The sequence below is a fragment of the Podarcis raffonei genome, chromosome 3 (assembly GCF_027172205.1).
Source record: "Podarcis raffonei isolate rPodRaf1 chromosome 3, rPodRaf1.pri, whole genome shotgun sequence".
In the NCBI taxonomy this organism is placed as follows: Eukaryota; Metazoa; Chordata; class Lepidosauria; order Squamata; family Lacertidae; genus Podarcis; species Podarcis raffonei.
In genome coordinates this window covers 31,052,147-31,079,504 of record NC_070604.1, presented here as the reverse complement: position 1 = coordinate 31,079,504, position 27,358 = coordinate 31,052,147, and the positions used below count along the sequence as shown (strand labels likewise).

The 27,358-nt window shown below is 42.7% G+C and overlaps 1 protein-coding gene across 3 annotated transcripts in view; it reads left to right on the top strand.

Annotated features, from left to right (window-relative positions):
- Nucleotides 1-758: 758 nt before the first annotated feature.
- ADAM17 (ADAM metallopeptidase domain 17) overlaps nucleotides 759-27,358 on the top strand; it is a 58,062-nt gene continuing 31,462 nt past the window's right edge. The window contains exons 1-16 of one of the 3 annotated variants that reach the window (XM_053380960.1): nucleotides 759-1,152; nucleotides 9,851-9,983; nucleotides 10,906-11,039; nucleotides 11,542-11,630; nucleotides 12,035-12,206; nucleotides 13,429-13,556; nucleotides 14,819-14,908; nucleotides 15,444-15,557; nucleotides 15,944-16,088; nucleotides 17,172-17,260; nucleotides 18,060-18,212; nucleotides 18,793-18,992; nucleotides 19,511-19,614; nucleotides 23,377-23,511; nucleotides 24,471-24,601; nucleotides 26,607-26,685. In XM_053380960.1, the coding sequence (XP_053236935.1) occupies nucleotides 993-1,152; nucleotides 9,851-9,983; nucleotides 10,906-11,039; nucleotides 11,542-11,630; nucleotides 12,035-12,206; nucleotides 13,429-13,556; nucleotides 14,819-14,908; nucleotides 15,444-15,557; nucleotides 15,944-16,088; nucleotides 17,172-17,260; nucleotides 18,060-18,212; nucleotides 18,793-18,992; nucleotides 19,511-19,614; nucleotides 23,377-23,511; nucleotides 24,471-24,601; nucleotides 26,607-26,685 (2,056 nt within the window). In that variant the 5' untranslated portion in view covers nucleotides 759-992. Of the gene's footprint in view, nucleotides 1,153-9,850; nucleotides 9,984-10,905; nucleotides 11,040-11,541; nucleotides 11,631-12,034; nucleotides 12,207-13,425; nucleotides 13,557-14,818; nucleotides 14,909-15,443; nucleotides 15,558-15,943; nucleotides 16,089-17,171; nucleotides 17,261-18,059; nucleotides 18,213-18,792; nucleotides 18,993-19,510; nucleotides 19,615-23,376; nucleotides 23,512-24,470; nucleotides 24,602-26,606; nucleotides 26,686-27,358 lie in introns of all 3 variants that reach the window. The other 2 variants (XM_053380959.1, XR_008329401.1) reach the window with 2 other exon arrangements.

Here is a 27,358-nt window from a genome sequence, read left to right as displayed (position 1 = left end):
AAAACTGGAAAACGGAAGTTATACCTAATATAAATGAATGGCAGCTTAAAATGGTAAATTATGCAGAGCTTGCCAGGATAACAGGAAGAATACGAGATCAAGATGAACAGGAATTTCATAAAAATTGGAATAAATATTGGAAATATATTGGAAATAATTTGTAGATGATATTAGCGGGGATGGAGTAACGCTAACAGCAGTCAATATATAAGATTAAAAACAAAGTACGTGATTATAGAATTTTTATTTGATACTTACCAAAAGGGTAGAGGGGAGTCCAAAGGTTTTTTGTTTGTTTGTTTAGGGAAGGGATATAATAAACTATGTAAATGAAAGATATGTACATCTATATATATATTGTAATATTTATTGGCATGTTTATTTGTGTACATTACATTTATAAGAAACTGTTTATTTACAAAAATTTGAATAAAAATGTACTGAGAAAAAAAAAAGGAATAATAATAATATAATAATAGTAATTTATTATTTATACCCCGCCCATCTGGCTGAGTTTCCCCAGCCACTCTGGGCGGCTCCCGATCAAATGTTAAAAACTGTACAGCATTAAATATTCAAAACTTCCCTAAACAGCCCCTTCCTCTGCTTGGGAGGCACGCATCTGGCCGACTTTTCCCTGCCGCGCCACAGCTTTTAAAGAGGCTCTTCTCCCGCACCCCAAGGCCGGCGCGGAAAGGAAGAGCGCAAACGCCGCCGGCGCTTCAGGGCGTGACAAGGCCGCGTCTCGGCCTCCGAAGCGCCTCCCGGAGCGGAACAAAGATGGCGGCCGGCGTTCGCGCGCCCATAATGCTCCGCGGGAGGCCCAGGCGACCGGGCGGTTCTTCCGGACTCGGGGCGGCGGCGGCGGCGGCCTCAGCTGGGCATTGCTGAGAGAAGAAAGAGGGCGAGAGGACCGAAACTTATGTGAGAGAAAGAGGGAACGGAAGGGCTTGTCCGTCGCGGTTCCCTTCTGCTAGAGGAGGAGGAGAGCCATGAGGCGCCAGGCGCCGCCGACCTCCTTCCCGCTCCCCGCCCTGCTCCTTCTCCTGTTGGTCTTCGGGGCTCCCGAGTTGGGGGCGCTGAGGCACCCGGCCGCCCCTTCCCCTCGGCCCGCCCCACAGCACCGGGGCAGGCACCGGCCGCCGCGATACGGTGAGTTATTTGAGAGAGAAAGAGAGACGGACTTCCATAGACCCTTCTTTCCCCCAGGCACTTTCAGGGTGCGGGGGGGGGGGAAACTTGGGGGGCGGCGCCAGCCAGACCTGCTCCCCTCCCTCTTCCCCTTATCTCTCTTCAGTTAATAGAAAATTTAAAATGCTGTGTTTGGCGGGGTTTGTGCTGGGAGAGTCTCAGGCTGCGCTTCGTGGCTGCTCCGAAAGCTGTGCGCTGGAGAAGGAAAGCCCAGCATCCGAGGTGTCTTTGGTGGGGCTTTGGGGTGGGCAGGTCGCATACTTCTGAACATGCCTACTCGGAAGTAAGCCCCAGTTCGTTCAGTGGGGACATGCTCCCAGGTTTGGAGCCTGAGTCTTTTTTCCTCCCCCCTCCCCCCCACCCCTTTGCTGAATTCATATAGTGGGTGTAGTGACTGGGTTTTGGAAACTCTGCAAACTGAGAAGCTGCTCAGTTCTTTCGGTTTGGTGGGGAGGGGAAAAACCCCAGCCAATCTTAAAGCTGATTGCCCTAGAGCAGGGTTTCCCAAACGTGGGCCTCCAGCTGTTTTGGGGACTGCCATCATCCCTAGCTAGCAGGACCCAGCGGTCAGGGGATGATGGGAATTGCAGTTCGGAAACAGCTGGGGACCCAAGTTTGGGAAACCCTGCTCTAAGAGAGCAGGGTTGGGGAAACAAGTTGCTGCCTGGATGCCAGTTGGACTGCCAGCTTCCATCAACCCCCCAGAGCCAGCATGACCAATGGCTAGGGGCATTGGGAGTGGTAGTCCAACCATGTTTCTCTAGGGCACATGTTCTTCTTCCCTGTTCTGGGAGCATGGAAGGAAAGATACACAGTGCTGATGTTGCATGAATGCAACTGTAGTGTTAAGCCTGTGAGGAAGTTCCTGGTTTGCCTCAGTGCTTTGTGGGAGGAAAAGGTTATTGTACAGAGGAAGGGGCTGCTCAGAAAGTGTTGTTGTATTTGACTACTATTACTAAGTCAAGAACTGTGGCTGCATATAGTACTGCTAAGCTCTCATTGTTATATCTGTATTGGATTTGGTCATACAGGTCCTGAACCAGGTCCTGGAATGGGTGGTGGGCAGAATAAAGGCCCTTAAGCTTGAAACTGAATCCTTACAAGACCGAGCTCTTGTTGGAGGGGTGGCTGTGTATGGGAACTGAGCAGATTGCCTGTTCTGGATGGGGTTACACGCCCCCTGAAGGTTCAGCCACATGTGTCACTGGAGGTCCAAGTGGCCACAGTGGTGCTACGTGCTCTCTACTGGCTTTGGCTGATATTCCAGCTATGATAGTTCTTCATCCAGGATAACCTCACTATTGGTAACTTTAATAAAGTGCTCTAATTGGGGCTTTTATTGAGGTTGTTCTGGTAGTTTTAACTGGCACAGCGTGTAGTTACTGACTAGATCACCAGCTGTGAGGATGTTACCCCTATTGCTTAAAGCAGGGATATCCAACTCCCAATAGACTGCAATCTACTCACAGTATAAAAAAAACTGGCAGTGATCTACCCATTGCCGTTGGTTGGAACACAGTTGTGAAGCTTTTTTTAGGAAACCAAAGTTGTGGAGCTTTTTTGGGAAAGCCAGAGTTGTGGAGCTTTCATTTTTTTGGGGGGGTGTGTGAAGGAGATCACTGAGGGGCCAAAGATCTACCAGGAATACCCCATGATCTACCTGTTGGACACGCCTGGCTTAAAGCATTACACTGGTTTCCAATTTGCTTCAGGGTCAGTTGAAACTGATGTTGCTGTCATATAAAGCCCTGAACAACCTGGGACTGGGTTACCTAAGAGCATGCCTTTTCCTGTATAGGCCTGCCCGTTCTATGAGATCACTAGAGCAGGCCTTCCTGGTTGTCCTGCAGCCTGCATAACTTATCAGATGACAACCAGAGGAAGGGCTTTCTCTGCAGTGGCGTCCAACCTTTGGGATCATTTCCCACTAGGTTTCAGGCAAGATCCAGCCTTGCATGTAAAATTGGCATGTCTTGTTTTTATGGAAAACAGTGTAAACCATCCTAGAATTTTCAGTGAATAAATAATCACACTTTCATACACGTAGAATTTCTTGTTGATAAATGACAATTGTACAATTGGGAGAGAATGACCTGGCTTACAGAAAGGCAGTTGATTTGCAGTGGCACATATTTAGTGACTTTGAGGAGCTTAAGGCCTCTTACCCGAATGTCACAATTATTTGGGCCTCGTTGATGGAGAGGCGGGTCTGGACAGATTGCAGTTGCCCGATAGCCATGAATAGGGCTAGGAAAGCCTTGGATCAGGCGGTGGTGCGTAGAGTGGCAGCCCTGGTTTCAGCCCCCGCGAGAACAGGGGAATCCCGGCCGCGTCTGCCCCCCATCCAGCCAATCGGCTGGCTGGGGGGGCGTGGCCTGCCCTATTTAGGGCTGGCGCAGAGGGGGCTCGCCCTCTTTTCGCTGGCTAGCCCCCATGTTTTCCCACCCTCCCTCCCTTTAGGTGGGCATTAGGTAGGTCTCTGACTTTGCTATGGACATCGGTCTGTCACCGCAAGGGGCATAGTAGGAATTTTTCCCAATTGGCAATTTACAGCCTTTGGTTTTTCGCCTACCTCGTAGCAACTCGTCACAACTCCTCGGCATTGGCGGTAGGCATTGGTAGGAAGGGGTTAAGAGGATGTGGGGGGGGGAGGAACGCCATCACCTCCCCCCAGTGAGCGAAGGATAGTCCGTTAAAGGACTCTGGGGGGGCGTGGCCCTGTCCGAAGCCTATGGAGGTGTGGGCCAAAGGCACGCCCCAGAGCGGTGACCGGGGGAGCTCCTAGCCAACGTGCCTCGGCAGGAGACTCCCCCGATACAGTGTTAACCCTTCCCCGTGTCTCCAGCAAATGGGCTGGAGCCGGATAGTCGATAGGTCCAATGCCTAAGCCAATGCCTCTCATTCCTTTATAAAGTTGTGGCCTAATTCGCCCATTTAACCTTAAATTATGGTGTCTTGTCTCTTTATTTTCTTGGTGGGGGGCGGGAACTTGCCACGCAATTGATGTTTTAAATAATGTACAATTTAGAATCATCACTTGCATTTGTATCCCACATGGCAGATGGTGAGTGAATTGTGTGTAGAAATTGGGGCCTGTGATGAGTTGATTATTTATAACCTATGAGAAATTCAGGGTTGTTGTAATAATCCTCTTCCCAAATGAATGAATGGATGAGTAATAGAGGGTACAACTGGTACTGTTCATGAAAGGTTGCTATGTATCTTTGCCTCTAACAGGAGTGCTCTTATTTGAACTTCCAGCATTCTCCTTCTCCAGGATGTTATCTTTTGTAAGGAGGAGAAGGAGTTGTTAGGAGCAGGGGAAGGAGAATTTCCTTTGACTGGCAACTGGCTCCAGTGTGTGGCGACTTCCTAGCTCTAGGGTGATGATGTGGTAGCTGAGGGGTGGGGAGAGGGGGCAGCAGAGAGGGGGATAGTAAGGATTTGGGGTGGGGAGTGAGGGCAGCAGAAGTGTGGGGGGGGAGGTGAACACAAAACAAAATGGATCAGTGAGGCTGAGGAAATAAGCAGACCAAGCTGCTTTGAAAGATGGAAAAGAGAAATAGGAATCTACCCCCTAATAGCTATTTCTGAACCCCTGGTGATTGTCAGGGAGGCTAGAGGCTGCCAAGCCAAGGGGATCCCCAGCTAGGCAGGGGATTCAGGGAGCTCTGGAAGGAAAACTAGGTGCAGATTTCTGTATGGTTGCCAAACAGGCAAGGTGCTAAAGATACTCTGCCCCAGGTATGTATGTGGCATGTAAAGGCTCACTTCTGTCTCTAGCTTCCATCTCCGCTCCCCGCTTGGCTCCTGTTTCCTTTCTTGTCATTCTCCTCTTTATTCTGTTGCTGCTTCCTTTCCTGTGCTTTCCTTTCTTCTGTGTTCCTATTATATTATAACTAACTATTATATTAAATATAGCATGGGATTTTTACATTTGTTGCATTTACAAAGAAGTTTGGAGATGCTACTGTATCAAAGCTGCATGCTGTTTGAAAGTGATGCAAAGCAGAATAAATCTGAACAATGTTGCAGAAAGAAGCCTATGCATATTCCAAATTGTTCTTCCTTCCTTGCTTCTCCCCCACCTCTCACTGTCCTTTCCATTTCAGCTTTCCCTTCTTCACCACTCCTGCCTCTTGTTGCTGCTTCCTCCTCCTCCCTGCACTCAGAATCAAGAGCCAGGATGCTCATTTGGCTATAACAGTCAAAATGTGGCTCATACTGCATTTGCTCCCTGCTCTTTCGCTCCAGCACAAGTAGAACAGCTTTTGGGGTTGTTTTTCTTTTACTCCTCCCCTTTTCTTAAATATGTTTTGTACTTATCTGTATACCTTGGGAGTTCACTCTACTCTCTTGTTACCTTGTATGTGTGTGGTGTCATTTGGGCTGTATAACAATGACACTCTTTTCTTCCCCTGAAGATTGGAAGCACTACTCTTTTCCTGTGGTAAGAGGCAAGTGGTGGCCATGTGATAAACAGCTGTTCCTCATCACCTAAGAGCTTCAATTTTGTATCTGCATGTGGGGAGTGGAGTGACACTGGATTGCAGCCTACAAAAAAAAAAATGCTCATTCTGTTTTCGGGGCAGGGAAAGGAAGTTGCAGTCAATTTTTCTCTTTATTGTCAGTACTGTCTTTACACTTGTAGTTCCTAAATTCACATGCAGCAATACACTGAAGCAATGTTGAAGTGCCACTAGCTCTGTGGAAGAGCATCTAACTTTGCATGCAGAAGTTCTCAGTTTGATACCGGTGGCGCTGTTTAGAACAGGCTTCCTCAAACTCAGCCCTCCAGATATTTTGAAACTACCATTCCCATCATCCCTGACCACACTGCTCCTGCTAGCTAGGGATCATGGGAGTTGTAGGCCAAAAACATCTGGAGGGCCAAGTTTGAGGAAGCCTAGTCTAGTTTAGAAAAACATTGTCTCACAAGGCAGGGGAAGACTGACAAAGACTTGGGAGAGCTGCTGACAAACAATGCTGGGTTAAGTGGAAAAAATACCCGATTTGGCGTAAAGCAGCCACATATATTAATAGAACGATATCTTTTTAGTGCTCTTGAGTGTATTCTCATTTTGTGGGAAGGAATGGACAGGCAGTTGTAGGAGCAAATCCTGGTAGCTGATTACTTTAAAAAAATTCTCTGGAATGGGGTGTGGAGTGTCTGGTTTCATTTCCTGGTTTTGCCATAACTTCCAGTATAACAACTTGCGTTATGTGTACATCATTCTTCTTGGGCATGTGGTTTCCACACAACTCTCTTGAGAATAAAATCATTGACTTCTAAAGCACCTATTTCTGGGCTTGCTTGGAATAAAAAGACCTGGGGAAAATATTCCACACAAGAAAAACAGGCACTATTGCTTGAATGCAAGGGCATTCTCTAAATTTTCTTTACCCTGGCCTTTGACAGTTAAAGTATTTTGTTTTGCTGGACCTACCTCTCTTGCTTGTTTTATACTGCTCTGCTCCATTTGGAATGCTGTTGCTTGATTTATGGCTTCCCCTGATTTTAGATTTGTGTATTGTTGTAACCAACTCTGAGACCTTAAGTTGGAGGATGGGTAAGAAATCTTTAATAATAATAATAATAATATTTTATTTATACCCCGCCCTTCCCGGTTCAAAAACTGGGCTCAGGGCGGCTAACAACAAATTTAAAACACTTTAAAACACTTAATTATAAAAGCAGCATAAAATACAGTATAAAAACATGAATACAATGAAATTCATTGGGCCATGATAAAGAGACTTAGTGGTTTTAATGGTAGGTGATGTTGCTGTGTTGTATTATATTATTTATGTACATCGATTTATTTCTTGGAGTTAAGAATAGGACTGGGATAAATTGTGTTCGCTGAGCCCGTATTTTATACAGTCTGTATATGATGTTTGTTTGTTAATGTGAGGTGTGATATGCCTAATAAAGGATTTTGAATTGAATTGAACAATGAAATTCAAAAATCAATTAGATAATCCCCAGGGCTAGCTGGGGTCCTACTTGGGCCAGCGAGAAGGCCAGGGGAAAATTAGCTGTGAGGTCTCAGAGTGGGTGATCTTCATAAAAGGGGAGGGGGAGGGAAGAGAAGAGAAGGGAAATAAAAGATCAGGCTGAATTCAAATTAAAGGCCAGGCGGAATAGCTCTGTCTTACAGGCCTGACGGAAGGAGGTTAAATCCTGAAGGGCCCTAGTCTCCTGGGACAGAGCATTCCACCAGGTCGGAGCCATCACTGAAAAAGCCCTGGCCCTGGTGGAGGATAGTCTGACTTCCTTAGGGCCCAGGACCTCTAAACTATGGTTATTCATGGACCTTGAGGTCCTCTGCGGGGCATACCAGGAGAGGCGGTCCTGTAGATACGAGTGCCCTAAGCCACAAATAAATAAAATAATGAGTGTTCAGACTATTTAGAGCTGAGCTATGCAATCTGCAAAACTCAGGTGGTGCTGCTTGACGGGACCACTTTTGATGGAGCTTGTAAGTGGCAGATTTGAATACTCTCAGTGTTAGCATGTTGGCCATAGGCTTTAGCATGACCTTCTCTCTGGGAGTGAAGTTTTGGACATTATTTTGTATAATCTAAACATTTAAAAATATTAAATGATATGAAGAAATGCTAACACAGAGGTCAATGTGTGTGTCAATAAAAGCATTCAATATGCTGCTAAATGTGTACATAGCTGTCAACTTTTCCCTTTTCTTGCAAGGAATCCTATTCGGAATAAGGGAATTTCCCTTTAAAAAAGGGAAAAGTTGACAGCTATGAAAGTATATCCTTCTCCTTTTGTCCAGTTGTTGAGTTCTGAGAATAACTGCTTCCCTTGAAAATAATATTAAAATGTTATGCTTGCAGTAATAAATCAGCAGTTGTTATACCTGAAATGGACAGAAAATAAATGGAAACAATTTGATTTTAAATGTCACATTTTTAATTTATTTACGTAATGTGTTTGTTTGCCTTACGTATTAGTGGTTTAAACAAGCAAACATTTATAAAAGCCATGTGCAATTACTTTTGTAAATGCCAACTGTTATGGAAAGGTTAGAAACGGTTAGATTTTTCAGTTGAACTGATCTAAATACTGCTGCTCTTCGGAACAGATGTAAATAAGTCATTAATGTGTCTCAGTGTAGTTTATGATTAATGACAAGTAGTTTCTTGATCAGGTTTTCAGTCTTGGGCATATTATTGGTCTTGGGATACTATAGGCATGTGGAAGATGGATTTTGAAAGCGTGCACTACTTTGACTTGGGGTGATTGCCTGGACTTAGATTCTTGACACAGATCAGCCTTTCTGGAGACTTCTAGATCCTAACTAGATACTATCTACCTTAGCATACAAAGACGTGTGGCTGTGAGGGCTGATGATGGCTCTATACTTGCCTTCTGTACTACTTATGTACACTAATTGGAACAATGTGTAAATGGGATAACTCTGATGTTAATATTTGCCGCTTAAATACAGAGATTGATGGCCAGTTAAGCAGTGGCAGGCTTACTAACACATTTGGCAAAGGATGATTAATGATGTGGGTGGCCAAAGTGGAATCTTTGAACATGTAATTTGCATAAATACCTTTGGGGATTAACAGAAGTTGAACATTTCTGCTAATAGGCTGATTCTAAGTTTCTTGCATATTTTTAACCCTCACGATGAAAATATCTATCCACAATGAACACCAGCAAAGTGTCAAGCCTTAGGTTTTATTGTTCTTGTTTATGATCAGTTTGTTAGTACAGTAGGTTATATTCTTGCTTTGTGAAAAATGGAGAAGAAAGTGGGTTAGATGGCGTAGACTAGAGAGAGTTGAATTAGTACATCTTTATTGATAAAAGCTATGCATTAGAATGTGGTTCCTCAGCTCTTTGTGGAACCATCTATCTATCTATCTGCCTGCATTTTTTCAGTGGATGTATTTTGTTTTATTTCTATGCTACAGTATAGTAATCCACACTCACCAGGACTTTTCTTGCCTAAAGAATTAATTTGAATCTTATTAGAAACCTCTAGTTATATTTCTGAGTCACTGATTCAGACTAATGCTTTATCCAGGGGAACTTGATGACTGGAATGATGAAATGGTTCACTATTTAAGTAGTGGGAAAGGGGAATTCAAAAAATAACAAATTTTATGACTCTGTTTGGACATAAATGGAAACCAGTTTCCTGCTATATGAACAAGCCATAGCAAATCTCAGGCTCAGGTTACATATTTCCATTTCCTCTTCCCTTCTCCTCTCTTATGGCTGCAAGGAGGTGCTTGTAAACTTTTACTTTGTTTTTCAACAAACCACAGTTCCCCATTGCATCTTAACTTGAGAAACTGTGCATTGCTTAAGCTCTAGGTAGTGAACCAGGATCAGAAGCCACAATTTGATCATTGCTGCTTCTCATGAAATAGAGTGAAAATCCCTCAAGTTTAGCTCCTCAAATTCAAATATAATGGAGAGCTGTGGTTCATTTAAAATTGGAAGCTAAAGTTCTGAGCTCCTACTTCATGTGTGCAAAAGCAGTAGAGCGACAGTGGAGTGTGTGAGCTTGAGGCATGCCATGGCTGATTGATGTGGTGGGGATTCTTGTCTTTTTATTACATCTAACAAGGACATTTTTCTAGCTGTTCTCTTGTTAAGCCTTCTATTTCTTCCCGACAGAGAATCTGGAATCTGTTCTCTCAGACTATGATATTCTTTCAGTGTCAAACATCCAACAGCACTCAGTAAGAAAAAGAGACCTGCAACCAGAATCCCATATAGAGAAACTCATAAGTTTTTCAGCATTGCATAGGTGAGGCATCTTTAGTGAGAAGTTTGACTTAATATTATCTTACTGATTCCCTTTAAATTGTTGATTTCTGTGGTTTTTTCTCTTTTTCCGCATGCTTTTTTCTCAGTTCTGCTTTAATTTCAGTAATTGGCTTTTGTTTGCATTGTTGGGAGGCCTATAGATCAACAAATTTATTCAGATTATCATTAGAATTCTGTAGTGTACAGTTGCCCCAAGAAAGGTGTCCGTTCCCTTATTATTGAATGTTTACCAATTCTTATGCATTTGACTTTTTTGAGAAAGTAGAATAGCTATACACAGGAGCAGCTGAGGTAATTTGGGTTTCTGAACACCAAATCTTCAAAGAGGAAGAAAGAACTAAGAGTGTGGAATCATTACAATCAGCAGCTACTGCTCTCTTTTATAAATCTACTCTCCACTTCAGCACATACAATGTATTTAAGCAAAATTGTTCAATTTGTATTATGTATGAATTTTAGAGCATTAAGCACTCCCCTTGAACAAACACAGTAGGTAGAATCGACACACACATTTAAAAAACCTTTTTTTTTTTAAAAAAAAGTGCTTTTAAAACTACATTGAATTTTCCATAAGGCTCACCATCACTATCTAGTGTCACATTGTATATTGTACTTAAAACACACTTAAAACATTTTAGTTGCAGTTGTATGGCTGAGTCCAAAGACTCAAGGTGCCTCAGAGCTAGGAAAGGGGGCAAGGGTTCGGCCTCACAGCTGTGCTGAGCCTCAGGGACTCAAAGCACCTCTCAAGCTCAACTTGATACCAAATGTAATATCCTAGTGTATTTGGAGCCATTAAATGTATTTGGACACCAAATGTAATACCTCAGTGTGTTTGGATACATTAAAAATATATAGCTGATATAAATCTCAAAATTAAATGGAAGCAAATTCTTTTACAGGCATTTTAAATTATACTTAACTTCAACTGCGGACCATTTCCCCAAAAACTTTCAAGCACTTATAGTGAATGGCCAAGGCAAGGAAACTGAATATCAAGTACAGTGGCAGGAATTTTTCACAGGACATGTTGTAGGTGAGTATAATAAGTTGTTTTCGTTGGGGTGGGGCGAATATTACTGGATTTTTGTATTGTCATAAAGAAGTGTTGAATTAGATCTCGAACTGGCATTCTATATTATCATGAGAACTTCGGACATTGTTATTGGTTTTAAGGAAACTAATCAGACTATTTACAAATGGTGTCACATAGAAGTAAATGAGTTTATACCTATTTAAAATAATCCTTTGGGGGCTAGTTGGCAGATGATCTGTGTGAATCAGAACCTCAGAAGTTTAAATAATAACCATAAATTCTTGAAAAATTGATCTGAAATGCTATCTTCTCTAGAATATATTTGTGCATGCACTGTTTTTCTTAAGGACAAAAAGATGTTGGAAGTCATTTGATTCATGGAATGAGTGTGGCTAGATGTGAAGTGATATGCTTGTGACTAGGAGGAAGTGGTTGTTAAATGTTACAGCTGATGCTCTGGGTTCGTACCCAAGTTTTCTTTCCTCCTCTCTCTTTTCCTCAGGTCAGAGCAACTCCAAAGTTACAGCACACATAGGTGAAGACGACTTCACAGTGAGGATCAACACTGATGAAGAAGAATATAATGTTGAGGTACACCTCTCTATTGGAATCTAGATGCAGACAATATGAACTTTCAGTCAGGTTGTTTAATATTTCTAGGGATGGAATTGCTGTTCGTTTTAACCCTATGTCAAATGTTTCTGCCAACTGTCTGTGGCTCTGTGGACTGATAGAAACAGCCATATTGACTGGGATGCTCATGTGAAATACTACATATGCAGGCAAAACTTACATTTGGTTTATGTACTGACTGTGCTGTTCCTTAAGGCTGGTGAACTGAGGCCTTTTGGTCAACTAATCTATTTAGTCTGCAGTCCTATATACACATATCTGGGGATAAGTCCCATTGAAGTCAGGGGAGCTTCCTTCTAAGAAGACATGTATAGGATCACACTGTGAAAGACATACTTAGACATCTGTTTCTCTACCTGTAGCCCTTGTGGAGGTTTCTCAATAATACACAAGATGAAAGACTTTTGGTCTACAGATCAGAAGACATCAAGGATTTCTCACGATTGCAGTCCCCAAAAGTATGTGGCTATGTTAAAATGGAAGAGGAGGAGGAGCTTTTGGGTGGAGGGCTGAAGGAGAGTAAATTAAATAAAGGTGAGTGTTAAACTGCTTGCAATAATCTTTCGCAATCGAACTAGAATTTTTCACTGTACATTAATGTATGTAGTGAAGTGAGTCTTATGGACACCGAAGAGACAGAATGCATACTTCCTAGCACACTGAAAGAGACTTGTATGTAATTTTTATTTAAGACAGGCATAAAAACGATTAGGGCTGAAGATTTATACGATCTGAAGAGAAACCAGAATATTCTGACTCTTTGATGTGGAGAGAGTTTTTTCCTTACACTTAAGCAAAGCAATTATTTCCGTAGAAAAAAATGAATAAATAATGAGAATAATAATAAATGGACTTGCTGCCTTTGCACTTCTTTATGATACAGTAAGAAAGAGATTTAAAAATTAGTACTTCTTTAAAAATATACTGGTGTGTATTAAGAACTGAGAGCTCTTTTCCAGGCTATGGTGTTATGTGATTGATTTTTTAAAATACATCACAGTCCTTTAGTTTGTAAAAAAAATTAAAAATAATGTTGAACAACGTACCGGATTCAGCAAATAAAATCATTTCCTGAAAGCATAAGTTAAGGAGATCTTTCTCCTATTAAAATTTATTTAGTAATGTTATATGGTACATTGATATTATCAAGGAAGTTGTTTTAATACAGTCATTTAGTTTCGCTAAAAAATAAAAATAAACATTCAGAGGTATGTATAATTGAAATTTATCCTCTTACATTTGGATATTTTCAACATGTTTAAAAAATGTAAATAATCTCAAAGACACAGTATGTCTCCTGAAAATTCTAACAGGGCCCTAGGTTCCACAGAAGTGCTTTGTGATATTGCCCTATATTTGATTTATGTGTTTCCTTGTTTTCTACAACACTGAAGCTAAATAATTACTTTGTATACGGCACAGGTTTTAAAGATAATCTGTTAATGTAATACAGTGGTACCTCGGGTTACATACGCTTCAGGTTACAGACTCCGCTAACCCAGAAATAGTGCTTCAGGTTAAGAACTTTGCTTCAGGATGAGAACAGAAATCACTTGGTGGTGGCGCGGCAGCAGCAGGAGGCCCCATTAGCTGAAGTGGTGCTTCAGGTTAAGAACAGTTTCAGGTTAAGTACGGACCTCCAGAATGAATTACGGTAAGTACTTAACCCGAGGCACCACTGTACTCAATTCAACTCAATAAACAGGTCTTAAATGGTGACAGCAACTTGGTATCTCTTTAATTGTCACAATAGCAGATGTCCCTCGAAGAAAAAGAGCCACCCCAGACCCCTTGAAGAACACCTGCAGGATATTGGTGGTGGCAGATTATCGCTTCTTTAAGAACATGGGCCGTGGGGAGGAAAGCACTACAATTAACTATTTGGTAAGTGTTACTGTCTGCTCTTGATTCCTTGATGAAATATGTCAAAAAAACCTCTGTTGTAGTTAGAAAGCTAATAGAATGTCACTGTTAGACATAAGAAGAGTATGTTTAAGTATTATTTTATGGATATGGGTGTGTTTGTGTAAAGCCTGATTTGGGGTAGAGTGCAATAATTTCATTTCACTTTTAATTTGTACACCGCCTTTCTATATTACTATGCACAAGGCGGTTTGCAGCAACAAAATATGCAACAAGGAACACACACCGTATAATAATCTGATCCAATACAAAAAGTCACAATGAAGCATAACTTTAAAATGGAACAACTTAGTGGTACCTCGGGTTACAGACGCTTCAGGTTACAGACTCCGCTAACCCAGAAATAGTACCTCGGGTTAAGAACTTTGCTTCAGGATGAGAACAGAAATCACTTGGTGGTGGCACGGCTGCAGAGGGAGGCCCCATTAGCTAAAGTGGTACCTCAGGTTAAGAACAGTTTCAGGTTAAGAACAGACCTCCAGAACAAATTAAGTTAATAACCTGAGGCACCGCTGTATATGGAATAAAAGCAATAATCAATAATCTATTATAATAGTACATAATACAATTAAACTCTCAAAACATCAGCAAATAATAATTAAATCGAAAATCACTCTTAATAATTGCAATAAATAACTACTAAACTATGACCAATAGAAATAACTGCAAGTCACAATGCATAAAACAGGCTCTCTTACGCTTAGAGTTTGTGTATCTTGTTACTTGGGGATACTGTTGATCCAATTTGATTTGCTGTTTCCTCCCACTGTCTTATATAGTGTGTTTTACCCTGAAGGGCTCTCCAAATGCTGAACAGCAGTTTAAAATATAACAATGTGTATTCTGAAAGGAAGCGGTCATGGTGGTTGCACATGTTGCTTAATTTTACCCTCTTCCTCTCTCCCCCCCACCCCCACCCTAAACCAACAACATTGGCAGCATTGCCTACTAAATCAGAGGTGGAGAACCTGGCTCGCTCCAGATATTGTTGGTCTCCGACTCCCATCAGCCCCCGCCAGCATAGCCAATGACCAGGAATGATGGGAATTGTATCAATCTGTGCCACAGATTCCCCACCCCTTGTACAGAACTTTGGAAACCTCTTTCAAAGCTCCTTGAAAGCTTCCCTTGGGTTTTTCTTTTCTTTTCAAGTGTTAAAATATGTTTCAGAATCTACTGACAAGAGACTGGACTTGAATAACTTCTCCCTTTTCTGTGCCTAGATTGAATTAATAGACAGAGTAGATGACATCTATCGAAATACATCGTGGGATAATGCAGACTTCAAAGATTATGGCATACAGATAGATCAGGTATTTAGAAAATACTCTTCAGATAATGTTCAGATTTGATCACAGTTTATTTGTGTGTGTGTGTGTGTGTGTGTGTACGCACACCATTGAATGCAATGGACCTTATGAAAACATAGTCAATAGTAGTACAGAAGAGCAGGCTAGAGTGTCATTGATAAAATTCTTCATCAAGAGAAATCCAGTTCTGATGGTACACACGAACGATGTAAATCGCAATTTTTTGCTTGATATGCTTAATTATACAAAGTTGCATCAACTTCTGGTTTACTGGAATTTCTGGGCAGCTTTCCATACCCCCCCCCCATTTATAGTCAAAATTTTCTGCCTATAACTAGGATGTTCAACTTACAGTAAGTTTAAGGTGCATTCTGCACTGATTCCATTTAACGGCATGCTTATTAGGTGCACAGCATAAGCAGAATTCTGACCTAATTTTCTGAATTATAAGGAGAAAGCAGTGTGTGTATCAAAAAAATTGCTTGCTGAGGCATCTGAACTAAATTACTTAAATTATTTATATATCTTTTGAATCTAGATTATTGTTCACAATGAGTCGCAACCTGTACGTTCCGGGGAAAGACACTATAACATGGCAAAAAGTCCTCTAGATGACCGTGAGGATGCTTGGGATGTGAAGGAGCTGCTGGAGGTAGGCTGTGTGTGTTCTATGATGCATACAATGTAAGCACCCCACTTATTAGAAAGGCTTGCCTTTCTAATAAACTGAATGCTTACTACAAGTAATACCGCATGCTTGCTAAAAGTAATACTGTGCGTTAATTATTTTAATCCAAGAGGCTTATCTAGGAGACTCCAAGTACCCAAGTACTTTATTTCAGGAATTTTTTTAAACTACCTGTTAGTAACTACAATTTAAAAATGATTGAGGGCAAGTCACTGTTTTTAGACAAGGATGATGGACCAGGTGATTGCTATTGAACGATGCTGCAATCTGCAAAGCTTGTTAACCAACAGTGTCTCATTTATGGAGTAAAAATTTTCTCTAAACTGTGTTTGGCACATTTCCCTTCACAGCAATTCAGTGCTGATATAGCAGACAGAGCTGCTCGTGTGTGCCTTGCGCATCTCTTTACCTACCAAGACTTTGCTCTGGGTACTCTTGGACTGGCTTATGTCGGATCTCAAAGGCCAACCAGCCATGGAGGCATCTGCCCAAAAGGTAATGTTTTTTTCCCATTTAACAAGTTTGCTTATTGTTTGTCAAAGTGCCTAAAGATAAGTGTACATCCAGGATATGTACTCTTTTAAAACGGGTTGGTGGTCTGTAGATTTACTCCTTATGCAGAGGCTGTTCTAGTGAGCAGGAATTTTGCTCAGCATCCCTATTGCATTTGCAGTATAGCTTCTTCATTCATGGTATCCAAGTTGTGTTAGTGGGACACATCATGGGTGGGCAAACTAAGGTCCGGGGGCCAGATCTGGCCCAAGCGCCTTCTAAATCTAGCCCGCGTGTTTTTACATGAGTTGAATGTATCCTTTTATTTAAAATGCATCTCTGGATTATTTGTGGGGCCTGCTGGTGTTTTTACATGAGTAGAATGTGTCCTTTTATTTTGAATGTATCTCTGGGTTATTTGTGGGGCATAGGGATTCCTTCATTTCCCCCCCCCACTCCAAAATATAGTCCGGCCTCCCACAAAGTTTGAGGGATAGTGGACCTGCCCCCTGCTGAAAAAGTTTGCTGACCCCTGGTGTACATCACCAGTCCAACACTATGCGTTACTGATACTGTTAAGAGACAGAGGATGCATTAATGAGGATACAGATTAGGGGTTTTTCCCCGGGGGTCGTGGTGGTAAAGGGCTTGAACTGGAGAAAAACCTCAATTTCCCCAAAACGTCTGTCTTTCAGCTATCTAGCATATCGTAGCCACTGCTTATAAGAATGAAGTTCATGGTATGTGTCCACACACTCCAGTGTGCTTTAATGCACACATGCAGTTCCTCCCCAGTGACTTGGTGGGGTTGTGCCTTGAGGCTACTAAGACAGGAAACAATAATTTGCAAAAGAGGTGGTTTCAAATGTAGGCCTGCCTCTACTTGTGAACATTTCACCTTCTGTGCAGTTCTTGCTCTGAATGCCACCCATGTAATAAGGTTAGAGGTTATATTCATCTCAGCTGAACCTGATAAGCCACTGAGGACTGCAGATGTTCTCAATTTTAGGCAACAGGCAAGGTTATCAAGGCTGTGTAAATGAATCTTAAATGCTGTAACATGATTTTCTACCTTTTTTTTTAAAGCTTTTCCTAGTCCGAATGCTGGAAAGAATGTATACCTCAACAGTGGCTTAACCAGCACAAAGAACTATGGCAAAACTATCCTTACAAAGGTATTGTAAGGAGTTGTGGGAAGTGGTTTCTTAACATGCCTTACAATTCCCTTAGTAGCTTCTGAGTTGATGCCCTATTAGATCTATTTTTTATTTGTCCAGTTGGTTATTTTCAGTTGGTTTCAAAGCTTGTTTTCTGTAAGTCCTGCTTGATATTTTTGAGTACCATAGTTACCTCTGTGAGCAATTCTGTCCCTCTTTGGAAAGCTTTTGACCTTTTGGTGCCATTGTCAATCTGTCTCTTGGCCCTTCTCCAATTGTGCTGTGAGATGAAATTCTCTCTTACACTTCAAAGCAAGCTTTGGGCATCTTTCTTTGAAATGTTTATTTTCTCCATACATGTCCAGTATTAATTCAAAAAGGATTGTTTAATTAGCTCCAATTAGACACATCTTTTTGCTTTTATTAACATGGATTAGTGAGGAGTTCTGGTGTTACACTGCCGTTTTCAGTTGTGTCATCACTGCCCCCCTTCCACTTGAAGACATGATTATGAATTATATTCACCTTTTGCTGCACCAATAACATTTGAAGAACTTTAACTACCACTAGTGAGCAATCTGGCCGTTTCTGTGTGTTAAAGTAAAATTATCTGGTAGTCTTACATTTATAATACAGGTATTTAATTTTAGAGCACTACACACTTCATTAGCTTCTCAAAGGCAGCCTATAAAAGACTGTGTGATGTTAGCCCCAGCTACTCTGCGTGGCTCCCAACAGATTAAAAACAGAATAAAACATCAAACATTAAAAACTTCCCTAAATGAGCATGCTTCTTTTGTGTATATATTTTTATAAGGAAGCCGATTTGGTTACAACTCACGAGCTGGGACACAACTTTGGGGCAGAGCATGATCCTGATGGCTTGCCAGAATGTGCCCCCACCGAAGATCAGGGAGGAAAATATGTTATGTACCCAATTGCTGTGAGTGGTGATCATGAAAACAATAAGGTATTTTTAAAAATCATCTTTCTTTTTCTTTCTACGTGTGCGTGTGTGTGTGTGTGTGTGTGCGCGCACGCATGAGTGTGTGCATGCATATATTACAAACCTATGTGGGCAACTTGGTTCCCTACATATGGTAGTGTTGAATGGAAAAGGGAAGGAACCTGGAGGTCATTATTTTACTTACTATTTGCATTGTCAAACTATTTTAAAAAAAATATTTTGTAAGGAAGGACCAGTGTGGCAGAGGATAAGAAAAGGAATGGACTGAGGAAAAGATGTCAAGCTGTAGATCAGGTTGTGGATGGAAGAGGAAGGCTAAGACCTAGTATACATGGGAGTTATATGCCAACCAAAGTGTCTACTCTGCTTTCTGAGTTCTCACCAGATACACTTGTTTCCTTTGAATTTGCAGGCAAGAAGGCTGCCGATGAGAAAGGAATAAAAAAAAATTACCAGTTGAATTCCGTACCATATTTTGCACTTGTGCGGCAAAACTAATAATTATATATAGGTTCGCACAATCCTGAATTAGTAGCTCTCTCACCACTAATTTGTTTCTTCCTCTTCTTATTGACACTTTCAGATGTTTTCAAGCTGCAGTAAAGAATCCATCCTTCGGACTATTGAAGCCAAGGCGCCAGAATGCTTCCAAGAGCGCAACAACAAAGTATGTGGCAACTCCAGAGTGGATGAAGACGAGGAATGTGACCCAGGCCTCTTGCGTCTGCACATTGATCCTTGCTGCACATCTGAGTGCAAGCTGAAGCCAAATGCCAAATGCAGGTGAAATATTTTTCCTACAAAAGGGGTGGTGGTGGGAAATGTGGGGCTGGCAAGAGAGTTTGTTTTCTTTTTTTCATAGTTGAGGAAACACATGATTATGCTTGTTTACTTTTATGATGCTGTTTATTTTAATAACATACATTGTGTGACATGAGTTTAGTGAACAAGAGGCTAGTCCTTTGAATAAACTCTGATAGTTCATATGTCTGCATTATTGAATTGTTGGTTGTCAGCTACTTAACTCGTAGCAAAGATGTAATTAAGTATTATGCCTCTTTTCTATTACTGGTAGGGTAATTGGTGATTGCCGGTCTAAATTAAGTGTATAGATAAATATTTTAGAACTGCAGTGTGTGTGTGTGTGTGTGTGTGTGAGTGTGTGTGTGTGAGAGAGAGAGCGGGAGAGAGAGAGCGCGCCGAAGAGACATTTCTGACCCTTCCTTCTGCTACTACTTTGGGTTTGTAATCCTGAATATTCAGATGTCTAAGTTTATTCTTTCTCCCTTCTCATCCCTTAGCGATCGCAATAGCCCCTGTTGTAAAGGATGCCAATTCGAAAGTGCACAGAAAAAGTGTCAGGAAGCCATCAATGCCACCTGTAAAGGAGAGTCCTATTGCACAGGTACATCATTGTAGTTGTTAGTTACTCATTCACTTTTTATAATAATAATAATAATTTATTATTTATACCCCGCCCATCTGGCTGGGTTTCCCCAGCCACTCTGGGCAGCTTCCAACTGAATATTAAAAACCGTACAGCATCAAACATTAAAAACTTCCCTAAAGAGGGCTGCCTTCAGATGACTTTTAAAAGTAAAATAGTTGTTTATTGCTTTGACATCTGCTGGGAGGGCGTTCCACAGGGCAGGCGCCACTACCGAGAAGGCCCTCTGCCTGGTTCCCTGTAACCTTACTTCTCGCAATGAGGGAACAGCCAGAAGGCCCTCGGCGCTGGACCTCAGTGTCCAGGCAGAATGATGGGGGAGGAGACGCTCCTTCAGATATACTGGACCGAGGCCGTTTAGGGCTTTAAAGGTCAGCACCAACACTTTGAATTGTGCTCAGAAACGTACTGGGAGCCAATGCAGATCTCTCAGAACCGGTGTTATGTGGTCCCGGCGGCCACTCCCAGTCACCAGTTTAGCTGCCGCATTCTGGATTAATTGCAGTTTCCGGGTCACCTTCAAAGGTAGCCCCACGTAGAGCGTGTTGCAGTAGTCCAAGCGGGAGATAACTAGAGCATGCACCACTCTGGCAAGACAGCCCACGGGCAGGTAGGGTCTTAGCCTGCGTACCAGGTGGAGCTGGTAGACAGCTGCCCTGGACACAGAATTAACCTGCACCTCCATGGACAGCTGTGAGTCCAAAATGACTCCCAGGCTGCGCACCTGGTCCTTCAGGGGCACAGTTACCCCATTCAGGACCAGGGAATCCCCCACACCCGTCCGGCCCCTGTCCCCCAAAAACAGTACTTCTGTCTTGTCAGGATTCAACCTCAATCTGTTAGCCACCATCCATCCTCCAACAGCCTCCAGGCACTCACACAGGACCTTCACCGCCTTCACTGGTAGAGAGGTAGAGCTGGGTGTCATCTGCATACTGATGAACACCCAGCCCAAACCCCCTGATGATCTCTCCCAGCGGCTTCATATAGATATTAAAAAGCATGGGGGAGAGGACGGAACCCTGAGGCACCCCACAAGTGAGAGCCCAGGGGTCTGAACACTCATCCCCCACCACCACTTTCTGGACACGGCCCAGGAGAAAGGAGCGGAACCACCGTATAACAGTGCCCCCAGCTCCCAGCCCCTCTAGACGGTCCAGAAGGATGTTATGGTCGATGGTGTCAAAGGCCACTGAGAGATCCAGCAGAACTAGGAAACAGCTCTCACCTTTGTCCCTAGCCCGCCGGAGATCATCAACCAGCGCGGCCAAGGCAGTTTCAGTCCCATGGTGAGGCCTGAATCCCGATTGGAAGGGATCCAAATGGTCCACATCCTCCAGACGTGCTTGGAGTTGTCTGGCAACCACCCGCTCAATCACCTTACCCAAGAATGGTAAATTTGAGACTGGGCGATAGTTGGCCAAATTGTCTAGGTCTAAAGATGTTTTTTTAAGAAGCGGTTTAATGACTGCCTCTTTCAGCGGGTCTGGGAAGGCTCCCTCACAGAGGGAAGCATTCACCACCCCGCAGAGCCCATCACCCAGCCCTTCCCGGCTCGCTTTTATCAGCCAGGATGGGCAAGGATCAAGGACACAGGTGGTCAGTTTCACTTGTCCAAGCAGCCTGTCCACATCCTCGGAGGTAACAGATTGGAATTGATCCCATGTAACAGGACCAGACAGAACTCTAGCACTCTCCCACCCTGGCCCTGCTCCCACAGTGGAGTCTACCTCCTTATGAATCTGAGCGACTTTATCTGCAAAAAACTTTGCAAAAGCATTGCAGGAGATCTTGGGGTCCCTACCAGGCCCTGGTGGTGCAGGTGGTTCCGATAGATTGCGAACCACCTGAAAAAGTCTCCTGCTGCTGTTTTCTGCAGATGCAATGGAGGCGGCGAAGAAGGCCCTCTTCGCCATCGCCATTGCTACTTGGTAGGCTCGACGTTGAGCTCTAGCCCGTGTCCGGTCTGATTCAGAATGAGTTTTCCGCCACCGGCGCTCTAGCCGTCTCAACGATTGTTTCATCACCCTCAGCTCCGGGGAAAACCACGGGGCTGTCCAGGCTCCATGCAATCGGAGAGGACGCTTCGGAGCCAGACAGTCAATAGCCCTGGTTAACTCCGCATTCCAGCGGGCCACCAGGGAATCAGCTGAAAGGCCATCAACTTGGGATAAAACATCCCCTACCACTCCCTGGAAGCCAATTGGATCCATTAAGTGGCGGGGGCAGACCATCCGAATCGGTCCCACCTCCCTGCAGAAGGGAAGGGTTGCGGAGAAGTCCAGTTGGACCAGGAAGTGATCTGACCATGGCACTTCTTTTGTTTCGCTTTTAGTTAATGTCAGATCACCAACATCCGTAGAGGTAAACACCAAGTCTAAGGCATGTCCGCGGCTATGAGTTGGGCCAGACTTATTCAGGGACAGCCCCATGGAGGCCATGCTTTCCACGAAGTCCTGAGCGGCCCCTTGTAAGGTCGTGTTGGCATGGATGTTAAAATCCCCCAGGACAACCAAGCTAGGTGTCTCCAGGAGCATATCCGCCATGACCTGAAGCAGCTCGGGCAGGGAATCCTTGGTGCAGCGGGGAGGTCGGTACACCAATAGGAATCCTGTACTGCCCCTATTGCCCAACTTCCAGAACATGCACTCAGAAAATTGGGTCTTCCCAATTTTTGTCTTATGCATGTTAAAAAAAGTGTGTGCCTGTGCATCTTTAGCTCCTTCCTAATTTCCATTTCCATCAGTACAGTGTGTTTACCTTGTCTTGAAATAATGGGAGTTACTTGACCTTAATGACACATTTTTAAGGCTGTTCCAAGAAAGGTGCATTCTAAGAGATGCATGTTTCTGACTTGGGAATCACCGGGCGGGCGGGGGGGGGGAGTGTTTGCATTAATGTGTGGCTTTGCAATAAAGCAAAAATGCTTTGGCAGGCTGCTGATTCTGGGATGTTAAACATAAACAGGCCTTTCCTATAGAACGTAAGAGTGGAGCCTTTTTGGCTCTGGGAACCAGATCTTTATCTGGATCCACTCCCATTGGCCAACTTTGACAGGTGCCATTGGAGTTGTTCATCCTGTACAGTGGTACCTCGGGTTAAGTACTTAATTCGTTCCGGAGGTCCGTTCTTAACCTGAAACTGTTCTTAATCTGAAGCACCACTTTAGCTAATGGGGCCTCCCGCTGCTGCCGCTGTTCTCATCCTGAAGCAAAGTTCTTAACCCGAGGTACTATTTCTGGGTTAGCGGAGTCTGTAACCTGAAGTGTATGTAACCCGAGGTACCCCTGTATTTAGCTCTTTGGGCTGTGCTGATCATAGAATTGGCAAAGCCCTTTTTTCTTATGACCATCAGCAGATGGGAAGCAGGGGTTGGGGGCAAGAAAGAAGCCTGCTTTTTTGCAGGCATCAGCTGCGTGAGGGAGATGTCTTTTCAGTGGATGCCTGCAAAATCTAGTGTTGCCTCTTGGCATCTGTAGTAGGAATCTTCTTGAGGGAAGTCTTTCAGAGAGACTTGCTGTGTGAAGGAACTTGTGAGGACCTCTTACCTGTCCTTAGCAAGCTATAGAAATCCTAAACATGTCTGCTCAGAAGTATGTCCTGTTAAATATACTGGGACTTCATCCCAGGTAAATGGGGTTAGGATTGCAGCCTTCCTTTGTTTATTTCCAGATATTCGTATTCTGATGCAAGGCTAATTTTCACTAAATCTCTTCATAGGCAATAGCAGTGAATGTCCTCCCCCAGGGAATGCCCCAGATGACACTGTCTGTGTGGATTTGGGCAAGTGCAAAGATGGAGCATGCATACCCTTCTGTGAGTGGGGGAAGAACCAGAGTTCATGCGCCTGTAATGGTAAGGAGGGTTCCCTTACACGATGAGCCAGGGCTTACTTGACATTGAAAACTGATTGGTCAAGCCATAGACATAGCAAAGTGAAGGAAAGCAGCATGCATTTTTCCTTTAGAGTGCTGTTTCATTAGCTAGAGGTAGGCAAGGTCTCCTGTTAACAGGCACAAATATTGTCTGTGCTGGGGTCAGGTCAAGTTACAGCTTGAATGAACTGCCAGACTTTGCTCAACTCTCATCATCCCTAGCTAGCAGGACCAGTGGTCAGATTATGGGAATTGTAGTCCAAAAACAGCTGGAGACCCAAGTTTGGGAAACACTGTTCTAGACCTTTGGTCAGATGGTAATGGTAAGTATTTCTCTGCTAGTGCAACGAAGCTGTCTTATATCAAGTCAGACCACTGGTCAATCTAGCTCAGTATTATTGGTAGAAGCTCTCAGGTTTCAGGCAGCAATCTTTTCCAGTTGTACCTGGAGACACCAGATAGAATATTTGGCCTTTTGCATTCAAGGCATGTGCTCTATGCCCTTCCCCAGTTCCCTGCCTACTCATTTACTTCTTGACCTTGTTTATGTGGCAGCGCTAGTACTTTCCAGTGCCACTCTTTGGAATAGTTGAAATAAAATGTTTTATTTGGTGGTGTTGTTACTTGGGACTGATTGGTAAGGAAGCTTTAAATATCTCTTGCAGGGGGACTAACCCTTGAATATCTCCATTTTTCTCTGGGTTTAATGAAGTTCCTTTTTTCTTCTTACCAGAGTGGAGGGTGCTGCTTCTTATAAATTTTAAGTTGTTATCTGTGTTTGAGTACCATCAGGAACTTGTTCATAAAATAGTGTGGTCTTCAAGAGTAGACTAATGAATTGAAAAGCTGTATGATCAGCAAAGGGAAATTACTTTTTCGTAAAGGAGTAATGCATACATATCCCAAAAGCTAACTATGAAGTTGCATGTTTAATTTCAGAAACTGATAACTCTTGCAAGGTCTGCTGTCGAGACAAGGATGGGAGATGCAGCCCAACTGTTGATGACAACCAGAATTTCCTGTATTTGAGGAAAGGAAAGCCATGCACTGTGGGATTCTGTGACATGAATGTGAGTGTATACAGCGTTAGGATAATATTTTTCACCTCCTCAAAGCATACTGGTGCAAAATCAGAAAATAGATCACTGTGAAATTTTGTTCTTGTTGCATCATGTCGTAAAATTGGTCCCAGAGCAAAACCAAAATGGTCAGCTTAACACTTGCTGTGGTTTTTGCATCATTTGCCTATTTTCTGGTTCTTCCCACTATCCCATCTACCTTTCCCCCCTTTCTCTTTATCAATATTCATAGAACCACTCAAGTAGTTTCATATACCATATGGGACTTTAGGCAGATTTTTGAGCAGTTTGTGTTTATTTAAACTGGCCACCTAGAGCAAAGTGTCCAGTTAACACCCATTGACACTACTTAATTTCCTAAGCAACGGTGTGAATCTGCTCACTAAACAGTGTTAGTTTTACAGCTAAATAGATCATGGTTTACTGTGTGTCATTTTTATTACCATGTTTTGCATCTCTGTTGCACTGTGTACATTTTGCATTTTCTTTTTTTTTTCTTTTTTTAAGCTATGGAGGGAAATGTCTTTAAAATAATCTCATATAGGGTCTCTTGTGACCAGTACCCATGGCATAGAGCTGCAATGTCATATGGGCAAAATGGAGAAACATGCCACAATTAGAGACTTTGGGAGAGGGTTCTCACCCGCAAATTATCTGGCTGATTTACAAATACCTAAGTACAGACACTCCTTTACCCTGGCCAGATTTAACGTTCTGCCCTCTGCCCTGCTGCTAGGCAGATATGAGGGCAAACCATATGAGTCACGTGTTTGCCCATGTGGCTCATCGGAAGTGGAAACAAATCTGCATGTATTGCTGCACTGTAGTTACTACGAGGATCTATGCCTGACCTTTATTGCCCCAGTTCTACAAAAGCTTAAAAATGAACCAGAACTCCAACGTATGAGAGCCTTGGTAGAAGATAAGGTTCCTGAAATTACGATCAATGTTGCCAAATTCTGTGTAGCCGCTATTAGGCGCAGGAAACAAGAGCTTTCCAATGCCAATATGCAGGAGAAGGCAAATACTTAATTTTATTTATGCTGTCTAATTTTAAATTGCTGTTATGGCCTAATCTGTATTGAAATTGTCCTTTGTTTTTTCCGGTGTTATGCTTTGCTGACTAGCTGTACGAGTTAATCTGGTCTGTGACCGTTTTTAATAAATTTGATTTGAGTACCCATGGCAGTTTGATAGATTAAGTATTGGAATATAAGAAGCTGCGCACTGGGATATTCATCTTTTCTTCTCCCTGCCCACCATGTAAACTCCATCCTCACAAAAAAGAAATACTCAAATACTGATAGATATTGAGTAGATTGTAATACTTGCTTTTCAACACCTATGCTTGGTTGGTAAACTATAAATATTCATATTTGGGAAATAATCAAATTGGTTCCTTGTTTGCTTAGAAAATCTTTCTCTTAACTCAGTATATCTGGCAGAGGCAAATACATTGGTAAAATTCAATTTAAATTTGAAAAACCACTGTTTTTTATGCATTATGATCTACTGTTCAAACAAAACAAAAATACTTTTGGTTATGCCTAAAGTAGGCCTTCAGATTCCAGCTGAAGTGTTCCACCCACACAATATTACTTGCCCTTTCCTCACAGTGTGACATGTGGCTGATGCTCTTGGTCACACTTGTATTGAGCTCATAGTCACTTCATCAGGGGAAGAAAAGCCCCTTTTAAATAAAGCTCTGTATTTCTGCTCATGCCCAGCTGCAGTCTTAATTCACATCACATATTTTCCTTCCAGAAGCTTCTTCAGTGTAACAATAGCATTGCCAAAACAAATTGACTCTGTAAGTTTCTACCAATTCATGCTGTGGTTTGAGCAAAAATATTAGGTGATAATTGATACCCAAGCACATAAAGGGGCTTCCTCTCGATCTTTACATACCCTTAAACCATAACTCATGCCCTCAAGATGGAATGACTGAAATTTACATTGCATAAAATGGCTTTCTAAGAAACATTATGTCTTGCAGGGTAAATGTGAGAAGCGTGTGCAGGATGTGATCGAGCGGCTTTGGGTTTTCATTGAGCAGCTAAGCATCAATACACTAGGTAAGCTTCCCTTGAAATCCATAAACCTGTTCTTAACCTTGCTGTTCTGCATTCAGTGCCTTTATCTTTTGATTTCAGAGTGTGAGAATTGAAAGCAGGTGTTTCGATCACTGATTTTGATGTCACCACAGGTAGTGGTACTTAATGTTGTTTTTTAAGTGGTAGCAGGAAAGTGCAAGACTGTACTTCAAGGTGTGTCTGAAGATTATACATTGCCAAGCTGAGAAGATGCTTCTGGCCTCATGATCAAATCTAATGAGAGTGGGTGCAATACAACTTGTATGGCAGTACAAAGCATATTGCTGAATACTTAAGTGACCTTGATAACACAACACGAACACAGGTCATCTTTGCATATTGTAGTTGAACTGTAGCCCATTTTGCTTTAAGGTTTATTTTCTAAGCATGTATATGTTGAGAGTAGAAGAAATCAAGCATTGCCTTGCTTGGGTCAGGCTGGGATCTGTTTGGTAAGAGTTTGCTAGCAGAGCATGAAGGAGATGGCATGAAGGGGGGGGGTAATCCTTCCACGGGAAATTGGGACACGAGTTCAAATTTGCCTCTCTTGGCCAACAGTTGTTGATGGGCCTGAAATTGTCTTTAAAAAAATTAAAAGCTACCTAAACTAATGGTAGCCACCACCACCACATCTTGTGACCACAAATGACTGAAT